Source organism: Fusarium poae, chromosome 3, assembly GCF_019609905.1.
Source record: "Fusarium poae strain DAOMC 252244 chromosome 3, whole genome shotgun sequence".
Classification (NCBI taxonomy): Eukaryota; Fungi; Ascomycota; class Sordariomycetes; order Hypocreales; family Nectriaceae; genus Fusarium; species Fusarium poae.
In genome coordinates this window covers 1,406,024-1,419,511 of record NC_058401.1, presented here as the reverse complement: position 1 = coordinate 1,419,511, position 13,488 = coordinate 1,406,024, and the positions used below count along the sequence as shown (strand labels likewise).

Sequence of the window (13,488 nt, the reverse complement as noted above, 5' to 3'; positions counted from 1 at the left end):
ATACTCTTGCAGTGACAATCATTGGTTAAAATGGTAGCGACATCAAGCAGTAACTATTTAAAGGTAATGATAGGAACGGCGATCGTTAAGGTGTGTATGAATGGACCAAGTTGAAAGGTCCCGAGTCCAGAGCTACAATACCAGCATTATCAGGATTGTCCATATGTCTCGGGATAGGGTTGCATGTTTACGCAAGTGCCTCGAATTGATCACTAAAAACTCTGTGATCCTCAATCATTGCATTTTGGTTCTATTTCATACAGGTAGATGCCCCGTTGCCGCGATCCTTGAACTGGTACCATTCATCCAAACTCGCAAACCGTTGTCTGCCTTTATACAAGGTTACCATCCATTCCCAATATCCACCTTACCCATGGCCTCAGCCAGTTCCTTCAAGGAAGATTTAATTCTGGGGATGTCGCCGGAGATGAGTCGGCATGGCATCAGACGCCCATTGACCTTGAGGTCCGCAGGCACTTGGGGTTTCTGGCTAGTACCAGTCTCTGCAAACTTAATGATCTATAGACAGGCTAGCGCAACGACAACTTTCGTGTTATAGTTCTTGCACCGGTCTTTCTCAGCCTGGTCGTAGTTGATACATGTCTTGGTAATAGCATCCTCCTTCGTAATACCATCCTTGAAGCTGATATGCAAACCGTCGACGATATCCCCAAGACCGTCCCTCCAAATACCTTTAATGACATATGGACTAGACTTAACTTTATACTAGGCTATTGCGTGGGCGCGTCTCTCTGGCTTGATTTCCGACTTGCGCCAGGGCGCATTGGGTATCTTGAGGAGGCACCGTGTCCTCCTGGCTGTCGTTGGTGGTGTCTGAGGTCGACTTGGAAGACATATCAACTTGATTGACAGTGAAATCTGTATTTTTGATCAGTACTCATTTATGATCATTCCTTAACGCGCTTTCTTACTTTTGATAAGTGCGTAGGTAATAGTGTGAAAGGTGGGAGTTGGAAGGTGAAAGAATGCTTGTGTGTCACTGATATTTAAGATGCAAGAGATTTGGCAGTTTGAACGCAGTCATTTTTTGGCAGACAGATCTTTATGGAACCGATTCAGTGTGATGAGGGGGTCGCTTAATTGTTTACATTATTCTCAACTGGCCTATGAATGCCCGGTGTTTGCATAACTTCTCTTTAGAACATCTGCATAATAGCTATTGTTACCAATCTGACCATGTATTAGTTAAATCGAAGTGGTCTTCCAGTCAGTTCCTTGAAGCTTCCATGCATTTCATGGTACCTCCACGGTCCCTCCGTGGTCACTCCGCAGAGGTTCGATTTGAAATGAACAAACTTCAGTACGATATCCATAGCTCAAGCCTCACCACGGCTTACAGCACTAACGATGACTGCAAGTGATACTGAATGGCAACTCGTCACAACCAGGTTTGTCCAATATTGTTGACTATCTATATTAATTATTTCTATAAACCACAAACGACTGCCGTAGCTTACAGAACCCTCTCAACTAATTAATCCCATGCCTATTTTCCGGCATCGTGACAACTCACAAGTGCATCCCTGGGGCGTCCTAAGGTACTAAGATCGGCAGTGGTCACCAGAAACGTTGGCCTCCCAAGTCTTGGAGTACAAAACAAATGACCTAAAGTTTTATCTGAATAGTATAAGCTGACCTACTCATTTTTTGTTCTACAATGAAAGCGACTAATTTTTATTATCATTCTGAGGCGCTGCCGAATATATATCGATTGTACGTCCATTGACTTGGGGTCGGAGAGAAAGCCGAACATACACATACCGGACGACCGGACACAAGACCGACAGTTAATTCCGGAGTACCTCGCGCCAAGATGGACCGACCCGAATGATCATGACGGGTTCAAGGTGAGGAGTCCGATTGCGGGGCCTAAGGTCTGTTCACTTATACAATGATCCATGATAAAAGATACTCAGTCCATCTCAGTATCAATATCAATCCCATACAGCAATTCCTACACGAACTTTTACCAATAATACCGTCATCATGAGTGATCTGGAAGCAATGGAGTCTGAATCTCCCAACATCCCTGCTCCAAGAGGTACACACCCTTCTCTTCTCATGCCAACACCTCTAACTCATACAGATATCCAACTCCCATCCAATGTTCCACCTCTCGATCAAATCCTCTCAGCAAACGACTTTTCACTCGCTGCTCAAAAGGCTCTCACGCCGAAAGCATGGGCCTTTTACTCTTCTGCAGCAACGGATCTTGTCACCGTGACAAAGAATCGCGAACTCATCCGCAGAGTCATGCTTCGGCCAAGAATTCTAAGAAACGTTTCGCAAGTCAATATCAGTCGCAAGATTCTGGGACTTCAAAGTAAAGCGCCTTTTATTATGTGTCCTGCTGCTATGGCGACGCTGGCGCATCCGGATGGTGAACTTGGTTGGAGTAGAGCTGCTGCCAGCGAAGGCATCTTTGAGATTGTAAGTTCCTTGAGAAATATCGAGTACGGGATTAATAATTGTAGATCTCTAGTAACGCTTCCTATTCCCTCCCAAGTATCATCGGCGCAGCTCCCAAAGGCCACCCTTTCTTCCTCCAACTCTACGTCAATTCAAACCGTCCAAAAACCGTACAACTCCTCAACCGTGCTCGTTCTCTTGGAATAAAAGCGATTTTTGTCACTGTCGACGCCCCGGTGCCAGGTAAACGTGAAGCCGACGAGCGCGCGCCACAGGTAGTCGTCATTAAATCTGAGATGAGTGGCAGCGAGAGCAGCAAAGACGGCAAAGGTAGCGGACTGGGACGCCTGATGGGACAATACATTGACAAGAGTCTCTCTTGGGACGATCTTGAGTGGATTAGACGAGAGAGTTCTGTACCTATTGTATTGAAGGGCGTGCAGACGGTGGAGGATGTCAAATTGGCGGTCGAGTATGGTGTTGATGGCGTTATGTTGAGTAACCATGGAGGAAGGTCTCTCGACGGGTAAGTTATCATTGATGAGTATCAAATGATGCGATCTAACGGGTATTAGTGCGCAAGCTTCCATTCTCATCCTTTTAGAAGTCCGAAAGCGCTTCCCTGAAGCCTTTGATCACCTCGAGATCTTTATCGACGGCGGCTTTGAACGTGGATCAGATATTCTAAAAGCTATCGCACTGGGTGCCACAGCTGTTGGAGTTGCAAGACCATTTTTGTATTCCTTGGTATATGGTCAAAAGGGTGTTGAGCACCTCTCACAGAGTAAGTCTTCATTCATGGTTATTGACATTTACTAACACTCGCGTAGTTCTGAAAGATGAGCTCGAGACTTCAATGAGACTTGCTGGTATTACAACTCTGGATCAAGCGACACCTGCTCTTGTGAATACTCTAGATATAGATCATCTCGTTACATCTGGACGCATTGAACCGAGTTCAGTATCTAGAAAGGTGCGGTCTTCAAAGCTATAACGAACTGTTTAGGGGAGTCACTAGAGTGTAAGAGAATTTCTTAGATAGAATACCTGTATAATTAATTAATGCTAGAGTCATCCAAGATATCATTTCGCTTTGAGTCTCTCCTGGAACGCCTTGACAGCATCAACCAACTCCCCATCATCTTGCAATCCCAAACCCTTTGCTCTACTCGCATCGAACCAAGGAGGCCAGCTCTTAACAATCTTGTACAAAGCTTCGTCCTCTTCCTCCTTGACATAACCCACAGCTTCTTTCCCGCCCACCTTTTCCACAGCATCCAGAATATCCTGCACAGATACCGTAATACCCGGTAAATTCACAATCCGCGAGTCTCCGAATTTCTCAGCAGGTATATCCTTGATCATGATGAGATTCTTAATCACCGTCGCAGGACTGCAGATCCACATGGAAATGTTTCGAGGAACAGGGAGAACGTTTTGAATGCCTTGTAAAGACTCCCTCACAATTCCGGAAGCAAAACTTGATGCTGCGGCGGATGGCTTTCCAGGTCTCACGACAACAGTTGGAAGACGCACAATTCGTCCATCAATTAAACCTCGCCTGGAAAAGTCATTCACCAATAATTCAGCGATGAGTTTCTCGGCGCCGTAGGATGACTTTGGCTGTGGAAGTGTCTGCTCAGTGACGTATCCCTCATCAGGTCCGTACACAGCGCAAGAGCTTGAGAAAACAACTTTGACACCTGGAAGTTTTGTTCTTAAAGCGTCGAGAACGTAGCGTACTGAATCGACATTGACTTTGAGACCCAGATCGAGATTGGCTTCTGAACCACCTGACATGAGACCGTGGAAGAGATAGACTGCCGTGAAGCGCTGCGACGTGATGAGTTTGTCCACAACACTTGGGTCAGTGAGGTCTGCGCTGAGAGATGTGATCTGGTCTGAGTATTTCTCTGGAACGGGAGGTGTAGCGATGTCTGTAATGGTGAGATGGGTGTCTGATGAGGACTCGAGGAGGGGGCCCAGAATTTCCTGGCCGATGAAGCCCCCTGCGCCTGTGATGAGGATATGCTGTGTCATGATGATGTTTACAGTTTGATACGTTTGAGTGCACTTTAATGAGTGTGATTTGGGGATGTCTCATGTATTTAAGCAAGTCGAGACGGATAAGATCGATCCACTGCCGCGGGGTGAGTGAGGTTATCCGTCTTCTCCGCAGGATTATGATGCGGGGATCCGGCAAGAAAACCGAGATATCAACACTGTCGACACTGTAGAGATTGATACGTTTCATCAAAATACAAGTAGATGGATATAATTTATGTGTTGGGGAAAGCTGAGAAGCGGAGATTAAGAGTGGTTTGTCCAAAGTGACTTGTGCTGGTTGGCAACTTCTAGTACGTTGACCTAGCATCTTTGACAGCCAGAACATGTCTATTACCCAGTTCTTATGCTCAGATTATAGCTAATCTAGGTATCCCAGTATCCCAGAATCCCATCGAATAACACGCCCCTCCCCTCATTGTGGTCTCATCCCATAATCTGGCTCGGGGTATGTCGGTATAGATTGCCCCGAAGCATCAACCGTAAACATACTAGGATCGAACCGAAACACAGGCGACAGTCCAAAACTCATATCATAGTCAAAAAACGTATCTCCGTCCATATCAGTATACACCTGATTCCCAGGCATCATTTGTCCAGCCATGTCTACACTCTCCATCGTGTTATATATCACGGCCGACTGGCCCACCTGCCCTGGCTCAACAGCTGCTAGTGTAGCAGTCATACGCTCCAAGCCCCCAGCCATCAGATTCGCAAGATGCCACTTGCCTGCCTTTAACGAACGGAATTGTCGAACAAGACTCGTAGTAAGGTCATGCACGCGTTGGCGCTCAATCAGATCGCTGCCGTACTTGACAGCAACTTTGATGAGAAACATGCATGCAAAGGCAGTCATGGAGAGCATGTACGAGGGCATCCCTACGATTCCGAGGGCGACGTCTGGGTCGGTGATTATCAGGTCGATGATGGCTGTTGCTGCTGTCACGGCTTGCGTCGCGCAGTCGAGGAAATAGTGAGGGATAGGTGCGTCATTCGAGAGGCCACGGAAAACGTGAGAGTAGAGGTGTATTTGGGCAAAGTTGTAATGAAGAATCGTGCCTTTTCGCGGGAATGAGCCGATTTGTGTCCATTGTTCTGTTACGTGTTAGTAAAGTTTGGACAGATTTAAGTAGACATACCTGGCAAGTCTTTCATCCAGCGAGTATACCACTGGTCAAGCTGCCGTCTGAACTGTAGAATGTGATTCAGATATACTCGTGGGACCGGCTCCCCCTTGTCTGTGCCGAACAGTTCTCGAATATTTCGCAAGATACTGACCAACATCACTTGGCCGGTTAGGCGCTTATCCTCTTCGTTGGCTACAGGCGATTTCAGAAACTGCTCCCAGCCCTGAATCGATGAATCTTCTTGAACAATCGAGGGTCGTCCATACAATGTCGCGAGATGCTGATCGCAGATGTATAGGATATACCATAGCCGAGCGCAGTCCGCCGCCTCTTGACTCTGTTCCTTGATAGCCTGGTTATAGCTGTTGTGTAGATTACACTCCGCGGCGCGTCGAATAGCATACCCTGAGAGCATCCAAGACAAATCACTAAGCCAATATGAAGCAATACACATTGCGCGTAGATAATCGCGATCAATACGACGCTCAAACATGGATTTCTCCATCAGACGTCGGAATTCACTGCTGCAGATGCCATAAATACTATCGGCCTTGGGGTCGTGCAGCGCAGCCACTGTAAGCGTCGCAGCGGATAAAATGGGACTCTTGCGTCGCAGTTCCTCCAACGTCATGTAACGGCACCCGATTCCGTACATGTACCGATCCAAACGGTCGCGATACAAGGCGAATAGACTCTCAGCGTCTGCTAATGATAAGGCCCCACGGGCGATAAAGTCGTTGATAACGTTTCCCCGTTGAGCTTCGGGGTTGTCGGGGGATCGAAGAGCACTCAATTTGGTCAGGGTATATAGAGAATGGATAGGTACGTAAGGAAGACCTTCATCTTCAGGAGTCGCTTTTGGAGAGTTGTCGCATGATGGGCCTCGGAATTCGTGTTGAGATACAGTGAGATGATTTGATGTATTTGAGGGGTTCTCGTCTTTTGGCGGTGTTCCCTCGGCGTCTCGAGAGTTGATGCTCTGTAAGGGTGGAAGTTCTGGAAGACTCAGTTTGTTCATGACTTGTCGCAAAGCGTTGTGCATTTGCTCTAGATCTTGTACCACGGATTCGGAGAATCTGGATTTGTTAGTCAATGAGATTTGTTTGCCATGGTGATGCTCACTGTGACTTTTCATCGATAATTGTTTGCAAACTTTTACTCAAGACGCAACCCAGATTTCTCTCAGAACATCTTCGACAGGGCGGTCCACTCTCATCCATCAAACATTTAATCTATCATCTCATTAGTCAACGGTCAACTCAACTCATAGGGAAATCACCTTGTGTTTTCGACATGCTGCGCACGCCTTAATCTTGCGTGAGATCTGAGGAATGGAGGCTTCACTCGAAATGATGCCTGAGATGCTCTGTCTACCAGATGAAGTCCTTCCGTGACCATTTGGCCGTGCTGGCGCTGGAGACTAGGGGGTGTCAGTCGGGGTTTATGTAGCTGATTGAGAACATACGGCGGTCGCATCAGCGGTAATAGTTCCAGCAGGGTTAGAATCTGACCACGTTCTTTTAGCCATTCTGGAGTGCATTCAATGCCAATAACCCGTCGATCCGTCGATTCACTGAGTCGCGCTGTTGTTTGGCTGACTGAGTAATTAGTCACCCCTTGGCTTGGATCTCTCCACTTTAACGTTGACGATCGATGAGGAGTGTAAAATGAGAAACATCAATAACCGAAGCTTAGAGAATCCTGTTCAATTGAAGTACCAATTCAAGGAAAATAAATAATAACCATCAATCTCATGTCAGGTAAAAAGAATCAGTTCACAATGAAGGAAGTTAAAACGGGGAAATTTCCCCCGACTTTGGCTAGTGGAGTTTGAACCAATCACATGTCGAGTATTTGTTCCAAGAGTTGGATTTGCCTCCCCGCAATCTAAGTTAACCGAGTGGAGGAAGGAAAGTGCGGGGTAGAAAAGCATCAATTTTTAAACATGGGAAGGTGCGATGAGATCAAAGATGATTAGAAATAGTACCTGTTTGAGTTGGGTAGGTGCATTGCGGCTCAGCAGAGTTGATGCCTCCTGCCCGTTCGGGGCTGTCACCCAGTCTGCCAGTTCATCAGCTCTGTGGCAGTACGGGTCACAATCAGATTCAAGTGGAATGCCTAGGTTATCAAAACACAAATCCGCTCCATATCCGTCTGCCAAGGATCTGTCAGGTGTTCTGTCGAGGCATCGGGATAGAAGTTGTGGAGCGTTAGGCTGTTCTACTGCGGGAAACTAGAGTCGGATAAGGCACCTGCCATGTGAAAGTTGTTCCTCCGCACGATAAAGTAAGTGAAGAGGGAGACAGAAACGCTATGCAAGAAATACCAATGGAATAAAGAATTGATATTGTCATAATCTAAATCTATCTTGTTACTATTTGTAGGAAAGCAAATGTTGAACTTGTGCATAACCAGTTTGACTTTCCATCTACAGGGTAGCGTCAGGGTGCCAGAAAAGTTACCCACTAGACACAAGAAACGAAAGTCGTGGATCAGTCTGTGCTCTTTAGACCATACATCTTGGACTATTTATTTTTGTACCCAAAACATATGACGCCAACTTTTCTGTTGGATAACGGGACTGCTTACCAACGACTCGGAATACGTCGATCAGGGTTGACCCAAGCATCCATCGACGTCACACGACCCCACCGGGGCGACAACAGTCTTATCTGTCTGTCTGTAAAAGTTGAACAACAAAATTTCATCAACATCCAACCTCTATCAATCGTTTCAAAATGCCAAGAAAACTCTCAAAGAACCCTCTCCCTCCGAGCTCCTCGACGCTCTCGTCAACCTCGTCAGCATCAGGAACAACATCGCTTCTCCCATCGTCCCTCGCCGATCCGTCGCTTCCGCTTCCCAAACTCATCGTCTTCGATCTCGACTATACACTCTGGCCATTCTGGGTTGACACTCACGTCACACCGCCTCTGAAACCGAACTCATCCCACACGAGCGCGACGGATAGATACGGTGAAGACTACGGCTTCTTCAGCGATGTGCCCGCCATCCTATACGCGCTTCCTCGCGCGGGCATAAAAATGGGTGTCGCGTCTCGGACAAGTGCGCCAAGTCTTGCGCGCGATCTACTTAAGATGTTACACATTACCGCGCCCGAAGGCAACACCAAAGAGAAACCCAAAAAGGCTCTCGATATGTTTGATGGCTTGTTGGAGATCTACCCTGGGTGCAAGATTAAACATTTTGAGAGTTTGCAAAAGAGGACAGGAATCAAGTACGAGGACATGCTGTTTTTTGACGACGAAGCGAGGAATAGAGATACCGAAAGTTTGGGAGTCACGATGTGTCTTGTTAGAGATGGTGTTACTTGGGAGGAGCTTGAGAGAGGTGTTACACAATGGAGAAATAAGAGGGGATATATCAAGAGGCCTGATGCTATCGAGTTGGAATAGGCTTGCGATTTGGTAGAACAAGACGGTCAATTGGGTATGGAGTTTATGTAAAGGATCACGATAGACGATGGACAAGAACTTGGACAATTATTATTTACAAATAGAAGAGAATCAAGAATATGTAAGCACAACCATAGTCCGCTCTAACGGCAGGTTTTAGCATGCGCCAAACACAGGTATATATACTCCAAACCTATCCAACCCTAACGTCTTCCATCTCTTATATCCATCTTCAATTCATCCTGGGGTATGCCATTCTTTTCCGTCTATAAACAATAATTTAAGCAACAGTGGTTTGTGGAACAGCGGGCTTGTCATCTTGGATTTTCAGTTTCTCGTCAACCTCGTTGCTCAAGGTAGAGTCGTCGGTCTGAACAGTTTCGGCTCCCGTGGTAGTGTTGGGAACGCCATTGACGGGAGCGGCGTCGACTGGCGCATTCACACCAATCTCAACCACAGGCGACAAACCAAAGGTCCTGGGAACGGTGCAGATTCTCTCGTTTCGAGGCTTGCCGTCCTTGGAACCCTTGGCGACACAGACCAATCGACCATTCCCGTCCTCCTCCCACAACAAAGGTCCGCTGGGGAAAGTCTTGTGACCGTTTTCAAACTCGACAACGCCCGTCCAGTTAGGATCAGGGTTTCCGAGCTCGCCAAAACTGTAGTCAAGCTCGCCACCGTACTTCTTGGGGATATTCTTGGGTTCAATGTACTGCTCCAGCACGGACTTGACCTCGTGGCTACCGAGGATAAAGATTTTGGAAACGGTGATGGGATCGAACCAGCGCTTAACCCACCCCCAAACAGTGCTGAAGAATGCAGGCGCACCAATAACAAATATGCGATCCAGAGTTTCGGGGTAGTGTGCTGTGGCGAGTTGTGAAGCAGCCTGCATATGTTGCTTGAGATTCCAGAACTGCTTCAGACCAACACCGGAAATGTCGACAATGTTTGTGCTCAGCGTAATTGGGACTTCGGGGTGGTCGCGATCAAGAAGTTGGGTGCAGAAGGGCATGTTGAAGCGGGTCAAGTTTTCGTAGAGCGCAAAGAGTCGCAAAAGACCATTGGGAGTCTTGCCGTCGGACTTGGCTTGGGAGAAGGTACTTGATGCGCCGACCTTTTCGTACTCGTGGACGGTCTTGGAGTCGAGAGTCTTGACTTCAAAGACATAGAGAGGGATACCGCGACGGTCGCGTCGACCTGTCCATTGGGGATACTGGAGGAGTTAGTACAAGTTGCTGGTGGCGGTCAATGGACATACCAAACGACGGCTGAAATCGTAGGCGCTGAGATCAATGGTATCATATAACACATTCAAATCGTTTGCCTTTCGCCAGTCTTCTGTTTCTTTAAATTGGATATAAGCGTCTTCGACATTCCATCTTCGTGCGCGCAGGTATCGTCTATGACGTTGTTAGCTTCGTCTTTAAGCGGAACAAAAGACATACAGGATCAAAGGATCATCGTGAGAAGGAGGAGGACCAGGCTTCAAAAGTCCTCTTTCTTCGAGAACCTTTTTAAACTGAACAAAAGCTTCTTCTTGTTTCTGTGTAAGATGACCAAGGTGACCGTACGGATAAGCGTAATCGGTAATGGTTGAAGCTGTAGAGGTAATGCGTTCGGCTGGGGCGCCAGGTGCTTCAAGGTTGGCGCTCATGATGGACTGTAGAGAGAGCGAGATCGGCGAGGAGGAGTTTTGGAACTTCCAGAGTGGGATTCTTTGGTCCTGTTCTTTTGAGAGGAGAGAGGGAAGAATTTTCGGGTCCTAGTCTATAATGCAAAAGAGGAAATAAATGTGACGGAAGCGCCGGAGTCGCTGACAATGACGACAGTGGAATAAGATTGGATCTGACAGCGGAGACCTCCACTGTAGGTAGGGGTAGGGCTACCGCTAGTTGAGATCGTCATAGGGAAGCCTTGCCCACAGGCCGGAATGTTCGGCCGAAAGCGGGACATCATCACCCGAACGACCAGGCTTCATTTTGTTGAAGTTGACTTGACTATCCATCTCCAATGCAGCTAAATATCCTCCACATCTTTTATACGATATGCTCAACGGTACGGCCCGAGATTTATGCAACTCACGTTTTTTACGGAAGAGTTTAAAATGTATGTGACACCTCTGATTGGTCACATTTGATCTACCAAGTTGAGGCTTGTAGGGCTGATGAGTGGCTTTTCAGCTATTGCAACAGTAGGACGGTGCCTTGTTCGTGAAGCTTCACATGTTGTGCTAAAGGCAAACATGATTATACACGTGGGCCGTTTGTGCTTCAGGTATGCAAATATCATGTGGTATACTCTGAGTGCACCTGTACAACGATAGCTCAACCTTATTAACAGACTCAGGTCGATATGACGGGGAGCTACCGTGAATCAGAGTTGTCTTGACACTACATTAAAAGACACTCCTCTCTTCACCTCAGTTCAAGGCTGATCTCATACCTCTTCACTACAAGTGGATCAACAACGGTATAGACTGTGTTCTTCTGTTGTCAACCTCGCCATGCGTGATCCTCCAGCAGCTGCGCCAGCTCAGCATGGGCTTCAAACCCCCAAAAAGAGACCTCGCAGACTCCGGTCCGACTCCCCATCACAGGAACCGCCCGAGAAGAAACCTCTCCTTGAACAGGAGTGGTATCATGTGCGTACCTACCCCTACATGGCGTTGCATCATCTACACGCTGCCATACTGTAGACCGGCTGTCCTTATACAGACCGCTGATACTTGTCTTGTTAGATGACGGAGGAGTTGACTACCATGTCAGATTCACTATCTTTCACTGCCGTCTTGGACTATTTAAATGCCTGCGAGAGCCCTGCTTTGACAGATCAAATTGACGACTGGCTCGAAGAAACACATCCCTCTGATATCCCATACTCAAACTCGGACATCATCATCCAGAACTCCCGACAAATACCTCGAACAAGTTACGCACAATCAGCACCTCCAAGTATGCCTCGCCGTAAGGTACCAGCTAAGAAGGTCCGGTTTAGCCGCCGGGTTTCTATCGCCAGAACTACCAGTGCTGCGAGTTCATGTGGCCAACGGAATGGAACTTTGACAGAGCCTTCAATCACAGGAACTTTATCTCCAGGGGGTACATCTCCCAGAACCACTGGCTCACTTGTCGAGAACCCACAGTACGAGTCTTTAAACCTGGCAGCGAACAACATTTTCCACCGCGACCGTCGCGAACAACTTCCAGAACACATTTCTCAGCTTGTTCAAAAGATTTCAACTGATAGAGAAGTACTAGATATATCGGTCCAAGACATTGATGCTGATGACGCCCTTGCCGACCTAGAGCGAGGTGCTGGCGAGCCAGGCGTGGAACAGTATATACAAAACACGCTCGTCACCTTGCCACCTCGAAACGACATACTAAAGAGAAGCGACAAGATCCCCATGTCAAGGAGGACCATTCCTAATACCGGAACTGCGTATCGAGTAAGCGGTCCAGTTCCGGACATTCTGCTTGGCTACAATTTCGCAGTCGCATTTAATCCTGTCCAACGAATGAAGCTCGCTTCGATGAATTTAGATTCAGCAAACAGGGACGGTCTCTGTCTACCATTTCTTATCATTGAGCTCAAAGGCGATGGCCCCTCTAGCAACGGTAGTCTCTAGGTGGCGACTAACCAATGCCTGGGAGGATCATCTTCGTGTGTCAATATCGCAGAGATGTTGAATGAAGAGCTCATGGAACTTGGACACAAGGTCATCAAACCAATCGACACAGCTTCCTTTAGTGTTTCGATGAACGGGACAGAGGCGCGTCTATATATCACATGGAATGAAGAGCAGACCTTTTATGCCCAAAAGGTTCGAACCTTTGCCCTTCAAGAGGCGGATCATTTGTTGGAGTTTCGCAAGTGCGTTCTCAACATTATGGATTACGGTAGAAATGAACGTCTTGAGAGCATCAGATCCGGACTTGACTTTTTACCCGAGGAGGGATTGGAGATATCAGGACTTGACCTCGTGTCCGAGGAGGCATTGGAGAGCATCAAGTGTGGACTTGATCTTTTATCTGACGAGGAATTGGAGGCCCAGGGAATAAACGTTCGACGGCTACGAAGTCGAAACGTAGTGAGGCCTTGACGGAAGAAGGTGGTCTTTGTGCGTTTGGAAATTGATTCAGGTAGTTCGATTTAGTAAATACACATAATCCTCGAAGTTGTCCTCGCAAACACGATTTACCTGTGTCGGAGGGGACGAGAACCAACTAGCTGGGTCTCAGGATGTGAGAAATCAGCCTGAAGCATATGGGACGAAATTATTAGGAGTCTATGATACTTAGACCATAATCTTTAGGCTACTTATTTTTGTACTCTAATACTTAAATGTCAAAATCTCCGCTTGTGTAGTACGGGACTTGTCACACTTCAAGTCATGTCCCCTGATAGAAGCATTGTACTAGGTTATAGACGACGACATTCATTTGCCA

General features: G+C 47.2%; 6 protein-coding genes across 6 annotated transcripts; 4 read left to right on the top strand and 2 right to left on the bottom strand.

Moving 5' to 3' along the window:
* Window positions 1-2,007: 2,007 nt before the first annotated feature.
* On the top strand, window positions 2,008-3,424 carry FPOAC1_007879 (uncharacterized protein; the record flags this gene model as incomplete). The annotated part of the gene is made up of 5 exons (XM_044852327.1): window positions 2,008-2,062; window positions 2,108-2,451; window positions 2,496-2,956; window positions 3,006-3,214; window positions 3,261-3,424. 5 exons carry the CDS (start codon window positions 2,008-2,010, stop codon window positions 3,422-3,424), a joined length of 1,233 nt encoding a protein of 410 aa, XP_044704997.1.
* Window positions 3,425-3,513: 89 nt separating this feature from the next.
* Window positions 3,514-7,149, bottom strand: FPOAC1_007878 (uncharacterized protein; the record flags this gene model as incomplete). The annotated part of the gene is made up of 6 exons (XM_044852326.1): window positions 3,514-4,503; window positions 5,159-5,589; window positions 5,634-6,697; window positions 6,744-6,853; window positions 6,901-7,041; window positions 7,087-7,149. 6 exons carry the CDS (start codon window positions 7,147-7,149, stop codon window positions 3,514-3,516), a joined length of 2,799 nt encoding a protein of 932 aa, XP_044704996.1.
* Window positions 7,150-8,359: 1,210 nt separating this feature from the next.
* On the top strand, window positions 8,360-9,037 carry FPOAC1_007877 (uncharacterized protein; the record flags this gene model as incomplete). The annotated part of the gene is made up of 1 exon (XM_044852325.1): window positions 8,360-9,037. The coding sequence occupies one exon, from the start codon at window positions 8,360-8,362 to the stop codon at window positions 9,035-9,037; it is 678 nt and encodes a 225-aa protein (XP_044704995.1).
* A 280-nt stretch (window positions 9,038-9,317) lies between these two features.
* On the bottom strand, window positions 9,318-10,694 carry FPOAC1_007876 (uncharacterized protein; the record flags this gene model as incomplete). The annotated part of the gene is made up of 3 exons (XM_044852324.1): window positions 9,318-10,253; window positions 10,299-10,440; window positions 10,486-10,694. The coding sequence occupies 3 exons, from the start codon at window positions 10,692-10,694 to the stop codon at window positions 9,318-9,320; spliced, it is 1,287 nt and encodes a 428-aa protein (XP_044704994.1).
* An 849-nt stretch (window positions 10,695-11,543) lies between these two features.
* On the top strand, window positions 11,544-12,668 carry FPOAC1_007875 (uncharacterized protein; the record flags this gene model as incomplete). The annotated part of the gene is made up of 2 exons (XM_044852323.1): window positions 11,544-11,681; window positions 11,778-12,668. 2 exons carry the CDS (start codon window positions 11,544-11,546, stop codon window positions 12,666-12,668), a joined length of 1,029 nt encoding a protein of 342 aa, XP_044704993.1.
* A 54-nt stretch (window positions 12,669-12,722) lies between these two features.
* Window positions 12,723-13,142, top strand: FPOAC1_007874 (uncharacterized protein; the record flags this gene model as incomplete). The annotated part of the gene is made up of 1 exon (XM_044852322.1): window positions 12,723-13,142. One exon carries the CDS (start codon window positions 12,723-12,725, stop codon window positions 13,140-13,142), a length of 420 nt encoding a protein of 139 aa, XP_044704992.1.
* Window positions 13,143-13,488: the final 346 nt, after the last annotated feature.